We start from the raw sequence: 16,305 nt of genomic DNA, 5'->3' as shown, positions 1-16,305 counted from the left end.
CATTTTGTCCTCAAAGTTGACAAGGGCCAAATTGTCATGACTAGACGACTGGGTCAGAGCATCTCCACACTGCAATTCTTGTGGGGAGTTCCCGGTCTGCAGAGGTCAGAACCTTAAAAAAGTTCTCCAAGGAAGGAAAGGTGGTGAATCACCACCAGGGTGCCCGGGCGGTCAGAATGTTATGGCTGATCGGTGTATGTCAAGAGTTCCTGGGGTGGAAACGTGGCTGTTCGTGTTTTAGCCGACTTCGCGATTTAATTCGTTATTAGTGATGTGAAAACATCTGTTCCAAAAGTGTGTGTCCTGCTCATAGTGGACACGGACTTCACAGACAGTCATCACCGGAACAGAGGGGTGCCGCTGCTGCCCTCCGTTAACTATCACTCTTCCCTGCTTCCATCGCAGTAAGTTTTGTGGTTTGTAGGCATTTTGAGACTCGTTTTGTAAAGTTTACAGCCTGCCATGCTGTCGACTCGGGCTCTTCTTGACTGATGATTTCATGGGCAGCCCTGAAAGGTACCTTGTTTTATACCACGTAGACGACTAGAACAAGCCTGAAGACAGAATAATCACAATCGCAATATTGCTCGGAAAAATCCAAATGAGATATTTTCCTCAAATTGTTTGGCCCTACCTTTAAATATAGCCGATTCAAGATATTTTCAGAGATTTTGAAAGGACCTGATTGATGATAATGAGGACAGGAAAGAGGAAACGTGGCAAAAAGAGTGCGTGAAAATAAATACAACAGGCAGAAAGCTCAAAGTAAAGGGAGTTGAAGGAAGGTGCGGGGAGGGAGAGGAGTGATGGGCTCGAGAGGAGGGACGGAGACAAATAGAGCGAGGGTGAAAAGGCGAGGAGTCGAATAGAAAAGGGTGAAAAGAATGAGAGTGTGCGAGCATGACAATGACAGAGTGAGCAAGCGAGGGAGTGTGAATGAAAGGCCGACAGAAAGGGATGAATCCATGTGGAACACAAAAGGAGACAGACACTGCCGCCTCTCTCACTGTACGTCTGTATCTCTCGCTCTCCCACTCTCCATCTTTTTCCTTTCTCCACCTCCCACCTTTTTTTTCACCTGTCTCTTCATACCGCTCTACTTTCTTTGGCTTTTTTGAAACCATTTCCCTCTGCTCATTTCTTTATTTTTTTTTCCTGTGCCGCCTCCCCATCTCTAACCCTCATTTTCTTTCTGTAGCTTCCACCATCTCTCCATTTCTGTAAGTCACCCCAGGAGAAGAGCGTGGCCATTCTGAGCAGCTAGATCTGAGGAGCCATCGTTTTTGGCTATGAGCTGGTGTTTGTGCCAAACGGAAACTGAGATTTTTTTTAAAAACGGTCTGCAGAAAGCAAACATCTCAACTTTCCAGCCTCGTGTTTTAATTTGGAACGTAAACACAACAAAACTTGGAGATTTCTCAGAGCAGCAACATAGGAAATATTCTGCATCTAGGTGGCATCTATAAGCAATGGTCAAGTTATTATTTTATGCTTATTTAGTTGTCTGACAACAGAAAATATGCAGATTGAGTGACTGAATCATGGGTTTGGCTGTTTTAAAACACTGTATAGGTGCTCACACAAAGCAGGAGGGGACTAATCACAAGTTAAACAAGCTGAATATAGTCTAGTTTACATTACAGACAGCTGGTCGGCAGTAGGAAAGTTTTGTAGTTTGCCAACTGAAAGAGGACAAAGAACTATCCTGTTACTAGAAGAAACACCTAAAAACGGCATTGTTTTCACATGCATCTCCCTCCCACTGCTTTCTGTCACTTCATTCCTTTCTCTCACTTGCCTTCTACCCTTGAACCTCTCCCACTTTGCACATCTAATGTATGTCTCGCACCCTCAGAGCCTCTGCTCTTCTTTGTATTCTACCGAGTGAGTCAATCTTTAGCATGGAGAGAATTCAAAGTCGCCCTCTTTTCCTCTTTCTTCCTTTTCTTCCTCATCTACACACACCCACCTCTCTCCGCTGCAGTGCCTGAAACGATTAGCGGGTTAGGCGGCGGGCTCAACTTTGGCCGTACAAACCTGTCGATTTGATGGCATCTGGAAAAGTCGCTTGAGGGGAATTCGGAAAAAAAAAGGGGAGGGGGGGGTGATGGCAAAGAAAGAGAGGTGGTGGGGGAGAGGGAGGGCAGTGAGAAGGAGGCAGTGAAGGGTGTAATTGGTCGAGGGAAGTCGGGCATGGAGAGCATTGTTGGCTGCCTACTGTAGCACAATCTACCTCTTTTTATTCACACTCTGCCTCTCCCTCCCTATTCCTCCCTTACTTTCTATCACTACATTTACCACTCCCATTCACCCCTTCTTCCCCCATATCTTCCTCCTAATCCCTCTCACCCCTTATCATCTCTACACTATATGACCAAAAATAGGTGAACACACCTGCCCACATACTTTTCTGGGCTTTTGGTCTGGTTTTTTGTGTACCAAACTAAATTCCCTCTCCCTTCTTTTCGTTCCCCTCTTTTTTTCCCCCTCTCTATTCACAACTCCAATTTTTCCCTCACTTGTCCTCCCTGGCCCTTCTCTCTCTTTTTCTCACTCTTTTTGATGCGTCTCGCTGTAGCTTCATGCTGATAGACCATGAATATCAAATACCTGTGCGATCGGTGGAGCTGAGACTGGCACAGCATGGAAGGAAGAGGGGAAGGCAGGTGGCGTGTGTGTGTGTGTGTGTGTGTGTGTGTGTGAGTGAGAAAGAGTAAGCGAGTGACAGAGAGAAGGCAGTTCTATATGTGTCTATAGGTGGATATGTGTCAATACAAACACACAAAACAGCATGTGCACTCGCTGCAAATGTCATCCTTACATACTGTGCCTGCACACCCCTTCAACTGCCAACACACACCTCTGACACATGATGACTATAACACGTATGGGAAGAATCGATTGATACACACGCACACACAAACACACACATTTCCACTTCTCACTTGCTGTCCAAAGCTAATCAGCTGCCCTCTTTCTGGCTCTCTCTCTTTCTCTCCCTTTTGGACAGTCAAACACTATGTGGCTCGCTCTTCAGGGCTCTACAACCCACTAGAAACCATTTATAACCTCATCCAACCCCGAGCAATTACACCAGCAGCTGCTCCATGTCACTCCACGTATGTGTGTGAGTAGACTTATGTGTGCAAGTTATGTGTGTGAGTGTGTGTGTGTGTGCATCTGAGGTGCCTGCGTGAAGCGCGCCATATGGCTTATGTGTTTTTTGAGTTTGTAATGTGTAAAGGCGTCGGTATAGTCTATGTAACGGTATACTGTGAGTGTGTGGCTGTAATGTGTGTGTGTGTGGCTGTAATGTGTGTGTGTGTGTGTGTGTGTGTGTGTGTGTTGGTGTGTCGTAGTGGTGTGTGGTAATGCTGTGGTTGTAGTGGTGTTGTGTGTGTGTGTGTGTATGGGCCAGGTGGCAGCTTGAAACATCACTTTAATTAAGCCGGAGAGCCTGTTCTGCGGTAGAACGGCCCTCTCTGATTGACTCGTATGTGTCACCGACAGGCCACTACAGAGCATAGGAACAGCATCGAGCCTGCTACAACAGGGCTGCAACCATTAATCACTGCAGCTATCCTATTGTGCTAATAATGATACAAAGTTCTGTAACTCTTGTAATGATTCCTGTTGTGTTAAAAACTCTACGCTATTATGAACCCAAAGCAGTGGTAGAAGAGGTATTCAGATCATTTACTTATGTAAGAGCAGCGATACGACAATGTAAAAGTCTTATATTCACTTGAGAAAAGGTATCAGGTTTCAAAAACAAAAGTTCTCATTATGAGAAATGGTCTATTTCCGAATATGACATTATACACATTATACTATTAGATTACTATTACTGACGCATTGATGGATATACACGTTTTTTATGTTGTAGCTAGTCAATGTGGTCATTTTAAATACCTTTTATACTGTTAATAATCAATACAATATTTGATAAGATCATTATTTGTACCATTATTCATGAATTGGAGTAAAAAAGTCTATTTACACATGAAAAGGGGTGGTAAGATACGGTTCACAGTGGTATAATATGAGTAGATTAATACGGTCATAAGTTATTTACAAGCTATATTTTTTTTAATTAGGGGTTTAGACTTTAGCAAAGAATATATAGTCATTTTAAGTATCTTTATTATGTGCTGCACTATGCTGTTTCATCACTCATGGTATGTTATGCAATGTCAATATTTTATTTTGCAAATTTAAGCTAATAATTATCAGACACTGACAGTGTTAAACTGAAGTGCAAATTAAGTTGTGTTAATGACTATGATGTGTGATAAGAGGTGTTATCTGTATTAAACTGTTGTGACATTTCAGCCATTGACTATCATTCTACATACTGCCACCACACCTGTTACATACTATGATATGTATCAAAATAGTGTACATTTTTACATATTTATGCTGTGTCATCAACAGCCAACACATGTTCTGCTATGTTGAATGCTATATCATGCCATGTCATCAAGAAAACCTTCATCATTATACTACAACGTGTGAACAGATTGCCGTTTCATAACAGCTTTGTGCCCAGAGAGGAGAGGAAACATGCATGTGTGATAGATGGCATCTTGGCACGGTGTTGCTGCAGCATTACTGCTGTTACTGCTGATGGCTTTTCAATATAGCATTGCAGTAATTTTCCATAAGCCTGTGTGACTAATGGCGTAAACAATGGAGCCGAATGTTCACGTTATGGGCCCATTATGGAACTATCAGGGCAGGCATGTAAAGACGGATGCCTTTGATCAGCACTCTATTGTAGAAGCCAGATGCAGGGAAGAGGATCCGCGTCTTTAAGTGTGTCTTAAGTGTGCGTGTGCGAGAAAGAGAGGGGAAGAGGGGAAGAATGGAGTGAAAAAGAGATGAAGAGAAGTAACAAAGACAGAAACAAGAGAGATACAATGAGAAGAGAGGGTAAGAGTTGCTGGGGAAGAGACAGAGAAAACCCAACAAAGTGCTTTGTTTCTACAGACCATTGGAAAAGCAATGAATTGCTTAAATGACTCCCAGTCTATTTGTGAAGCCACCCAAAGTATCTCATTTGCCTTTGATGCCTTTTTTCCCCCTGCAGCATAATGACCCAAGCTGGTGATGTCATGCAGCAGTTACCTCAATCAGCCAATGGGGTTTCCCGGTTGTCACGGGCTGCCTTGGATGCTAAAGGGAGCAGTCAAAGTGAACAGGTTAGACACAAGAGCCCCTTAGGTAGAGACCACTTAATAACTCATTGCAGGAATGTGATGGGGGACATCGGAGCCACAGAAATATGGAGTGAGGTGGCCAGATATGTTACATGGAGGATGTGATGTAATGGCTGAGGAGCTGGAAGAAACAAATGCACCTAAATATTAGCAGATTTTATAATGAATGCAGAGGAGATCAACGTGGAATGAGTGAAAGTTTTAGCGATCCACAAGCCTGAAAGCTGAATAGCACAAAACAGAATGTCACACAACTGACAGCCCCTTGTGGAACGCTGTAAAAAAAAAAAAAGTATATAAAAAAAAAGGATGATTTTTGGGTCATTGGACCAATTTCAAGAAGTGAGTGCTTTTTCCACTTCAGTTCTTGCATTTTGTCTGCCGTGTAACCCTCGACAGAGCTCTCTCTCACTGGATGAGTCATGCCATGCCAACCTTAAAAACCCCCCAACTGGAGTGTCGGCAAACCTGCAGGTCCACAAGCTGTCTACATATTATATTCTGTTAGATTTCTTTTTTATTAATTGCACTTGTCGGATCTGTACAAAGAGATGAAAACAGAGGGATTAAAGCCTTTCTAATAACAAAATCATGTGATATACTTAAGCGCCATTAGGCTCAGTAAAGCCCAGCGTGTCACCTTGACTGAAACCTCTTTTCTTCTTTCAACTCCAACTTTAACATCGACTCTCTTTATGCAAGCTGCCTGAATGGACACTTCACTTTAATGTATGCACATATATAATACAGTCTATTACCATTACGATGAGCCATGAATGCAATTTTGTTTATTGTGTGCATTACACAGTACGTGGGTTTCATCTTACCCACGTATCTCTGTGTGCTGTTACTGTACAACCTGTCAGGCTGTTCAGTGGCTATATATTCAGCTATTATTTGATCAATCGACAAGAATTTTAATTGAATCGTCATTCAAGTTATTCATCAACCGAAATTGGCAACCATTCTGTGGTTCCAGTTACTCAAATGCCTGGTTTGATGTCATCATTATAAATGGAATACTTTTAAAGTTTTTAAACAAACAATCTGAAAGCATCACCTTTTGCTCTGGGAATGTTTCGCATTTTTCAGCATTTGCTGAAATTCTTAGACTAATCGATTAATGGAAAAAATAATCCAAAGATGAACAAGGAAAATAATCACTAGCTGCCGCCCAACCTCTCAACATCCAATTGTCTCGTCATCTACTGGAAAGGTATCTAATAGCTGAAAATGGATAATTGTCCATTAAAAGTTGCCCTGTTCTGTAAGATCCACACCCTGTATCCAAAGCTCTACACCATCACGGTGCCTCGGCTGTTGTTGTCGGCAGCGAGATGTTTAAAATGAGGCTCCTGACAACAGATAACATCTGAAAGGCACTGAATCCATTATGGCGGTTGATGTTCCGGGAAAGGGTGAGGAGGAGACTGGAGGTTTGGAGTTGGGAATGGAGGAGAGGAGGGAGGTGAGAAGAGACAAAATGGGGGGAGAGAGGAGACAGCAAGACCATGGTGCATTTGCACAATCTATCTGGCACTCGTCCCTGTGGTTGCATTGATTTTTAGGGAGGTAAAAGTCCAAAATAAATAAAAAAATGAAACAATTGCTTTTACTTTACTAAATCCTTAAAGGTGCACTAGACCATATTTTTATGTAAATATATAAGTGTTTAGTCTAGATCTACTTTAATTGTGATACTGGAGATTTGCATTGATCAGAATCAGGAAGAGATGACACTTAACACAAATGTTGCTCCTAAACAGCAGTTTGTAGGCGATTTAACCAGAAAGCTGAATGCTCAGATTTTAATTTCCATCACAATGGAAATGAGAAAATAAAGTCAAAACTATGATTTCTGGTCAATAAAGTCCTTTGAAACATCCAAAACTGAAGTTCTCTCTCACTGCTGGTGTACCTTGGCATGCCAAAGTACAATGCTGCCAAGGGTGGCTTATAACAAGCCAATTAATAATGTGACATTTACCAGTGTTGGCAACTCTCACTGACAAGACAACAATGGGAGAAGGCCCACTCTCGGGTGTCTTTCTCTGTAAGCTGACGGAATGATACATGTCGTCATGTATGAGCACTTGTGAGACGCGCCAGCTGCAGTCATCATAATCGACAACGTCCTGCCATAACTTTTCTTGATGACTAAGATCATCCACACAGCTGGAAGGTAGGGCCGCCAATCAAATCAACTGGCCAATTACACTTCTAATGTGCCACGCAGAAAACGCAACCAATTCCGCACACTTGGCCAAATGTAAGCTGAAGGTTAGGCCAGACGTGAAGACGTGAAGTCTGCGGTTGTTAAATTACAACTTAAGTTGGGTATGTAAATGGAGAGTGATGGAAATCTGAATAGCCTTTTAATTTCAGCAGTAAAGACAGATGAGGTTTTAAGAGCTGCTGTGGTGGAGAGCCTTTTAGAGTAATGTGTGACGAGTCACGTTCAGGCCATCGGGAGCGCATTGTAACAGTTGGAGATAGCGTACATCCTGCTGAGAGCTAATTCTTCACAGAAGGTAGATTCTCATACTAAAACTACATCTGCTGCCACTGCAGGGTACAATCCCGACATTAGGAAGGTTTATTTGCATTCAGTACCTGGGTATTTATGGATATGAAATATTAGTCTATATATGTCAAGTGCCTCTTTTACAGATGGCGTTGTACGTCGGAGTTGTCAAAGTTTCTGTGTGCGTTTGGCACTGAGACTGCCGCAGCCAACTCTGTCTGCATTTTTCCCTCAATAAAGTGAAATATAAACTAAACAGGGTGTTTGTTATTCATCTCACATATCAGAGTAAGTATGCTGCAAGCAGGCCAGACTGACTACCTTATCCACAGCCGCCAAATAAAGCAAACTCCCATGTGTTTCTCACCTTCACTGACAAATACAGCTCTGAGGGGAGTGATGGAGTGAATTATTCTGCAGCACAGCCTGAACAGTCCATACTGATGAACCATGAAATTGTGATTTGTTAGAGCAACTCTGGATGGAGATTAATATTAGTGTTACTGACTAATATTTATACGCATGACTAGTGACTTGCACTTTGATTAACCAGCTAGTTCAAAAGTGGATCCCGAGTGCATGCATAAGCTATTGTTTTTTTATCCCAACTGGGTGATAACATGTGTTTTTCCTAGCAGAGATTAATAACCTCCATGCAAAGGGGGAGTTCAGGCTAAATAAAGGAGCAGAAGCTGTTAAGGAGGAGGAGGAAGAGGCGTTTTTGGGAAGTGGGTTTAATTGCAGGCTAGTGTTGGGGTGGAGTCTTACCAAATCTCTGGGGCATTGCGTCTGGGGCTCAGCATTCTAGAGGATGGAGGGGGGACACAAGAACCAAAAGTAATCAAGCAAAAATATTTATTGACAGGAACAGTGAAAATGTGAGCACAGCTGTGGAAGGGAGAACTTATGGGTAAATGGAAGCAGTGTGAAGAATAAATGGGCATGCAGGATATGAAAATGATAGATCTCAGCAGACAGATGGTAGTTACTGCTGGGTACTGTGCACTCAGACTTAAAATATAAACTGTGGGCCAGAAACAACTGTAGCGTTTGCAAGGACAAAATGTCACAATCTTGGAAATGTCACAATCCCCGTTCCATTGGGGGCCGGGGGGTGGGATAAAATACTATTTTTGTACCCCCATACTTTTACAGTTTCAGATTGATTTACTCTCTAGAGCCTCTCTAACAAGTGTCCTCTTCCTGTCCAAACGCTCAGTTCATCCAGATTGCTACCTAGGTGAGCTCACAGCAATGAGCTTTACAAGCAACAGGCAGCACTTCATGGGCTGCACTCACACACTCTATACTGTGCAATATTCATTGATTAATGAAGTGCATGATGGATGCTTTCCCAATCACTTTACATTGAATCTCAGCTCTCGATCTTTGTAAAACACCATTTCTTTGAACACAATTTTATGTATTTATTTTATATACAGGCTGACCTACTCAGGGTTGGAAAAACACTACTGCAACATGTTCTCCATATTTTTTTGGGGGGGAGAAAATCTATGACAATCTATGCTTTGATTTAAAGCTGGTGTGTAAGTAGAACATTCTCCTAACAATCTGCTGGAAATTAACATATATCAAAAATTAGGCTGCCAAGGACATTGCTCTCTCTAAATCTCAATTCTGTATCAGTGAAACTAAATTTGATTTTGCATCACATGTGCATGAACGTGCACTGCATTAATAATAGCATATTAGCATATCAGTTTAATTTACATAGGATGTCTAATTTTTTGTTAGACTGCCCTTAATGTGGGAAGCTCTATAAACAATCCATCTTGTCCAATAGCCAAAAGATATTGTTTTATATCTGCTGCACGTGGCACCGGCACAAATGACACAGCAGCTGTTGACTTTATGTTTTCATTGCAGTACATTAGGTTTAATAAATAAAGCTTAGTAACTGCCATTTTTAATTCATACTTATGTGCCAAGAAAATGTGCTGTTTACTCTTGAAACTCTGTTTTGGTTAAGCCGGATTGTTTTTGTCAGTGTTAACAGGGATGCTGTTTGGTCTGCCCTACCTCTGAAAGCCATGAGAAAAATGCGTAGACATAAAGACTGAAGCTACTCATTTTGTGCACTGGACTCCTTCCCCCTCGAGTCCCATCTCAACCCTTTTACATCACCCTCTCCACCGTCTGCAGCTGATAACCACCGATCCCATAAATCCTACCATCTAACTACCAACTACGCAGAGCCAGCCAGACTCAAAGCCCCGCTCTAATCTAAAGATGAGTATCGACCAGTGTGGCAGTTCCTCTCATCTAACTTCGCCCGTGGCGACAGCCAGCCAATAGCCTCCTCTGCATCCCTTGCTGTGATAATTGTCACCAATCAGCCATTTGATTGACACTGCTTGCTAGCGAATGGCTGCATGTGCCTGTAATGGCCCCAGTGATTGCTGAGGGTGTTGGGAGAGACCATTTTTATGACAACAGAGGGGGGGATTTAAGGCCGTTTGGTGCTATAACTCATGCTACTACTCGATAAGGCGTGTGTTAATGCCAGCTAGTGCAGCTAGAGAGATAGCAGAGAATCATTGACCGCTGCTGTGGAGTAAACACCAATGTGATTTAAAGCGCTGTTCGCTCTTCCCACATGAAGTAAAAAAAAAAAAACTTAAGCTGCAGTCTGGCGCCTTGTTTTCCATCTTGGCCATTCTGAGCCTACTTCCTTATCAAACAACTTTGCAGGAACTCCAGATGTGCAGTACATCAAATATGATTTTCTGCTAAGATAATTAAGTATAACATCTGGCATCATGTAAAAACACAACCTTGAGAAAAGCAAACAGTTGTGACAAATGTACCAACTGAATTAACAGCAGTTAATCAAATCATTGCAGTTACAAGCTGTGAATGGCATCTGTCTATACTGAGTGACAGTGGTAGCATCCAAAGCCAGCGCTTAAAGATCCGTATTGCTGTTTGTAGTGTTGTGTGCGAGGATGTTGCCTGATTGATATTCAAGCCAAGTGTGTTTTTCACTCTCTGCCTACTACCTGCCCTGCGTCTGTCTGTTGATCCCCACATCCATCAATCTAGAAAGTCAGCTTGGAGGCAAAACATGGCGAGAGAGATGGAAATACAGAGACAGAGAAGGTAACCTAACAAAGCGAGAGGAAGAAAGGATTGGGTGAATGAGAATGAAAGGAGCAGGAGGGGAGGGCGACACAAAGAAAGACAGACGGAGTGATAGTGAGAGGAAAGGAGAGGGTGAAGGAGATAAAGAGAAAAGATTAAGCTCTACAGGTTTCCTCTGAGGCTAGCCGCAGTTTGATAATAGAGAGGAGGTGCAGCGACGGAGCGGGACAATCAATCTGCATGCTCGGCTAGCGTGTTGTGTTAGCTGGGAAATAAGAAGACAACACTGCACTCACTGTGGGGATTAACGGTACCTGTGACAGCACAGGAGCACACACAGACACACTCTCACACCTATGCCTGAGCACACAGCCATAACCTACACGTATCCATGCGCCGGGGGACTGCTTATATGTCATGATGTGAAATGTATTATGCTGACAGGATGAAGAGTTGAGGGAATGTTCCAAGGGAGGTAGAGAATGACAAACGTACCACTTCTCTGGGGAGGAAAGTGTCCTCCTGCCGTAGAACCAGCAGCCCCACTGCCCCGCCCATGGGTGTGGCCCTGAGCAGAGACACCACCTCCTCCTGGGTCCGCCCGTTCAGGTCCACACTATTCACCTGAACAGGAGACAAAGTGAATGGGTTTAGCTCCTAAACAGGCTGCATGGATTCAAATATTGGCTACTTTTTGAGCCCAGGGGCAAATATTCAAATTGCTTATCGCAAAGTTTTAAAACAAAAGATTGTTGTAGTGTAATGGAGTGATAAACTAGTCTCAGCCTTCATCACTAATTCAAAAAAAGCTTAAAGTGAAAAATAAACTTGTGGATCAAAGGATTCAAAGTTTTGTGCAATAACCCCGAAGATTCAGAATTACACAATAATTACACAATTGTAATTCTTTATGCAAATGGATTGTAATGTGGGATAACACAACTTCAAAAGCTGTTCCGTCCTGCGGCACAAGATAGAGCATGAAAACGCCTTCTTTGATTTAATTCCAGGATGCTAAATTTCCATATAAAAGTTACCTGATTAAATAGTTAGTTACACTTTATTTTAAACAGATGACAGGTATTTTTGATGGATTAAAAGTATTAGTACATGTGGGGTATTCACCCTGTGACACATTTCATATAAGGGGTTGTCTAATTTTGGACTTTAAAACCATGACCTGCTGGTCTGCAGTCCAGATAACACAATCCAATCCCCATTATACATTGCTGTCAATGAGTACATCCACTCCGCACACATATGACCTGCTGTGTTAAATATCACTGCATGCTCTCACCTCCAGCAACCTGTCTCCAGCCTTGAGACGGCCATCTTGGATGGCTGCTCCCCGAGGCAGAATGTTCTTCACGTAGATGGGTGCTGAGCCGCCGATGGGAACGTCCCGTGACGTTATGCTGAAGCCGAGGCCCTCAGGACCTGTGGGATAAGGAGAGGAGGTCTGATGATGGAATCTGGCTATTCCCTCTGCACCCTTGCAGCTCAGGCTACTGCGAATAAATTCATGCACTGTCTATAGCTTAAGATGTTGCTAATGTGTCTGTGCATATTAATATATGTTTACGTGGACGGATGTGATTTTGTTTGTGTACATTCGCAATTTTTGCCTGCAACCCCTTATGAGTACATCATTATGAACCATTAGGAACACAGACCTGTATCTCATTTCATCAATAATCCAGACAGACAAACAAACAATTTCCAATTATCAAGCAAGTTAAATACGGGAAATGAAGAGAAATCCTGCATCCTGTCAGCAGAGAGCTCAAATAGGTCTATTGTGAATAATAAAGTAGGATATAATGTGGGCCAAAGCAAGTTTTAAAGTAAAATGTTGGACAATGTAATAAGTACATGCAATTACATGGTGCCAGGAAGTAAGTTCAGCCTGAAGACTTTTAATACTTTTGCCTGATATTTAATTGAAGCAAGAAAGTGAAAAACAACCTCTGGTAAGATCATATTGGGGTCATGGAGAGGGAAGTTTTATTCCTGCACGTCCACCTCTCTATCAGCAGAGATGATGATAAACAAATATAAAGTCTGTCCTTCTCCCCAAGCATCACATCCTGCACTCTGAGCTCCGATCAAGGTACTTCAAGTATGTTTTCTAGAGAGCTTTGTACAGACACTGTGCCAAATGACACTGTGTGTAAGACTGTAAAACAAAGTTAATATAAGAACAATAATGAGCATCTTTGCTGTATCAGAGTACCGGCCCTAATCCTCACGCCTGTCTGAGCAGATGCAAAGAAAAGCAGAACACTTAGCTATTCTGTTTCACATCCTCTGCCTAATCCCCTACATTGATGAGCCAATCAACTTCCCGCAGGCAGACGAGGTGCTGTATTATACTCACCGGTAAATGCTTATAGCATTCCTGGCTTTAAACAGGGAGGAGGATCTTATAAACTCCCATTAGCTTGATTAAGACATACCTAAGCAATTTCCTCTGCAGAATGGGATTCTTTGATTGATTCTGATACTCCCCGGGATTTGCGAGGGGGCCGGTGTCTGATTCAAGCGCATAAACAATATGGGAGTCTAATCTGCGTTTAAAGCTGCAGGCTAAAGTCGGTACTCAAAACAAAACAGATGAGCCAAACGGCCTCTCGAGAGTCGCTGTTAATCCCTGCAAGTATCTGCTCTGACAACAGCAAACAAAAAGGTGGAATGAGAAATGATAACATCTTTGAGTGAGAACGTAACAGATCTGCTGGCATATCATGTACAGGATGAAGTGAATTCTAGGTATTAAGACTAAGCAGAGATGTGAGAAGAAAAAACTATGATGAAGGAACAACTGGAAAAAGCTATCAGTCGGGATGGAATATGCCACAACCAGCTGGGTGTTTTTATGTTTTATGTTCTGGCTTTATTCCAGAGGAAACAGATTTGGGTGAAAACTCCAACGGGCATATGGTGCAGCCCTGTCAGACTCTTTGCTGTGGCATTTGACAGCACACAGGGACCAGCGGCTGCTTAGCAACAAGCTCCCTGGCCCTGAGACCTGGCACCGACACCTGGTATCCTGTTGGCAGAGGTTTGCACCACCTGTGCCAGCTGTCAGTCAAAGCCTATACCGAGGAGTTGTCCCCAAAGTTTTATTCCCAACATCGCCTTTCGTTCTGTATTTCCACCTCCACGATTCTGTGCAGTTTATTGGACTCGTCACCCGCTGTTTGCTGCTCACATCAGTATGGTAAACTCTGGATGTTTTTAAGCCTGTTACATCATTGTTCATATTCTGCATGCTTCTATGTTTGCACCATTTCTCAACAAACTGCTCCTACACTTGTTTTTGATGTGCCAGGACTGGGGAAATTGCTTGTTTATTCAGTTGGAATGGAAAGGCTGGGAACATACAAAGCATCTCTCTCATTTCTGAAAGCCAGAGGAATGCAAAGCACAAGGGGAGATTTTCACAGACCCTCTGGAAAGAATCAGATGATGCTTCAAAAACAAAATGATGTAATACATCATGTAGGGAATCAGATGTTTCTTTTCCACAATAACAAAGCACTTTTCTGATAGTGGTCCAAATGTGGTTGTAGGTTTAGATAACTTCCCAGGGTCTGCTGACTGTTCATACAAACAGAGAAACACAAGGTGCACTAAAGGCAGTGCATCGCAAGACTGGGAGAGTGACAAACTATCCTAAAAAATTTGCCGTCTTACATCAGGATGTTTCCCATACTCCTTGTCAGTCATTGACTGCCTGTTGCAGGACAATTTCCAGTTTGTCTCTCGCATGTTTACATTCAAAAAAGAAGTCTTGTAAATCATCCACTCTCCTTTGGTCCCACGTTAATTAGGCATAATTGTTATTACAGAGACCTTTCATCGTCTCACCTTTCTTTAGCTGGATGTTGAGCCTTCTCCCGACCTTTTTGGTAAATCCTGCTGTCGGCGTGGAGTTTACCCCCCTCTGAGGCGAGTGGGTGTGTCCTGTTGGAGGCTTGGCTGCAGAGACCGCTGGGTGAGCTAGAGGGGTGTAGCCGTCAGTCGGGTCTGGGTGAGTATGGGAATGGGAATGGGAATGCGGATGCGGATGGGAGTGTGGGTGACTTTGAGAACCGTGTCGGGACATCCTCTGCGGGGTGTGGTCAATGCCGGAGACGGTGCTGCCGGTCAGGGAGTCGGGGCTGAAGCGGCCCGAGGCGTATGCCGGGTTCCTCTCAGCATGGGACAGCTGCTCGTAGTGGGCCTTCATCGATGACGGCACCACGTGGAACATGATGACAGGAGAGCACATGGCCTGACGGAACATGTTCTGGGCTCTGGGACAGAAAGAGCGGGAGGTAGTTTAAGGGAGAGATTTGGAAAGAGGACAGAGAGAGTCGATTATTCACCTAATTTCAGCCCTAAATACCTTTCTCAGCCATTATTAACGATCGTTTGCATTCATACTTGTCTGCACAAACTTGCTTATTGAAGCACTCTACCTACTCTCTCATACACACCCATACTATATATATATATATATACACAATCCATCTTCGCCCACCTGAACATTCTGACATGTTAATTAATACTTATTGCCAGTGTGAGCGGCTCTAAAAAGAGACTGAACCCTCCCCGACAGCTCCATCACATAATCCCCTCATTTGGCTGCAGATGAAGGAGACCTCTATCCGTCGGATAGTTTGCAGAAAATCCTCTCTTAAACCCCCTCTCGGTGTGAGCTCATGTACAGTAGGTGTGAATGGAAACGTAAGTTGGCTGTCAGCACCCTGTAACAGCAGAGCCTTGTTAGCGCCACCTGTTTCAATAAAGCAGGCTTTGGTATGGCTCTTCCCTTGCCCCCCTGACAGCTGCACGGACATTCGGAAAATGCCGGGGGGCCCAGAATTTCTATTGCTCGCCTGTCCCCCGTCCCCTATGAATGGCAACTGAAGTTTGTCCTCCAGCAGAATTTCATTGTGAAATCCCAGGCCCATTTTTTCCCAGCCACTAATGACCCTCCCCGAGGAGGATGGTCTTGTCTCGGCATCTTTACGACTTCAACCAGAATCAAGTGGCAGATGTAATCTTCTCCCTCATAAAAATACTGTTAAATAACAAGTGCAACTGTTGCTCTTGTACCAACACTATGTATGGAAGCTTTATTCCCATCCATTACATGACTTATGGCACAATAGCGGGGTTGGCGGGGACATCATAACGTGACTGGGATTAAAGGCATGGTTCTCACTTACTCATGGTTATAGTATAGGTTGACTTGCCTAGTATCTTAGATTTATGTATCCACTCTAATATCATGGAAGTGAATGTTAAAACTATTTCTTTGTTGGAACAGCTGACAGCATGTTATATTGTATTATCCTAAATACAAGAAAGAAAGAGATAAGAGCTATTGAAGTGCAGCTCCATTAACCTCCATTTTATTGGGTTGGTAATGAAAAGTCAGTAAAAAAAGGCAGTATAAAATCTCAGATTTCA

At 43.1% G+C, this 16,305-nt stretch overlaps 1 protein-coding gene across 1 annotated transcript in view; it reads right to left on the bottom strand.

Annotated features, from left to right (window-relative positions):
* The window catches only part of LOC118334334 (partitioning defective 3 homolog), a gene marked incomplete at its 3' end in the record, with an annotated part of 217,835 nt that overhangs the window by 92,732 nt on the left and 108,798 nt on the right, over nt 1–16,305 (bottom strand). Inside the window, 5 exon segments of the mRNA XM_035670221.1 lie at nt 5,128–5,175; nt 8,512–8,547; nt 11,341–11,469; nt 12,143–12,282; nt 14,716–15,143. Of these exon segments, the coding sequence (XP_035526114.1) occupies nt 5,128–5,175; nt 8,512–8,547; nt 11,341–11,469; nt 12,143–12,282; nt 14,716–15,143 (781 nt within the window).

Source organism: Morone saxatilis, unplaced genomic scaffold (assembly GCF_004916995.1).
Source record: "Morone saxatilis isolate NCDOM2014 unplaced genomic scaffold, NCSU_SB_2.0 Contig23, whole genome shotgun sequence".
Taxonomy (NCBI): Eukaryota; Metazoa; Chordata; class Actinopteri; family Moronidae; genus Morone; species Morone saxatilis.
The sequence above is the reverse complement of the archived record's forward strand: the minus strand, read 5'-3'. Positions and strand labels throughout refer to the sequence as shown.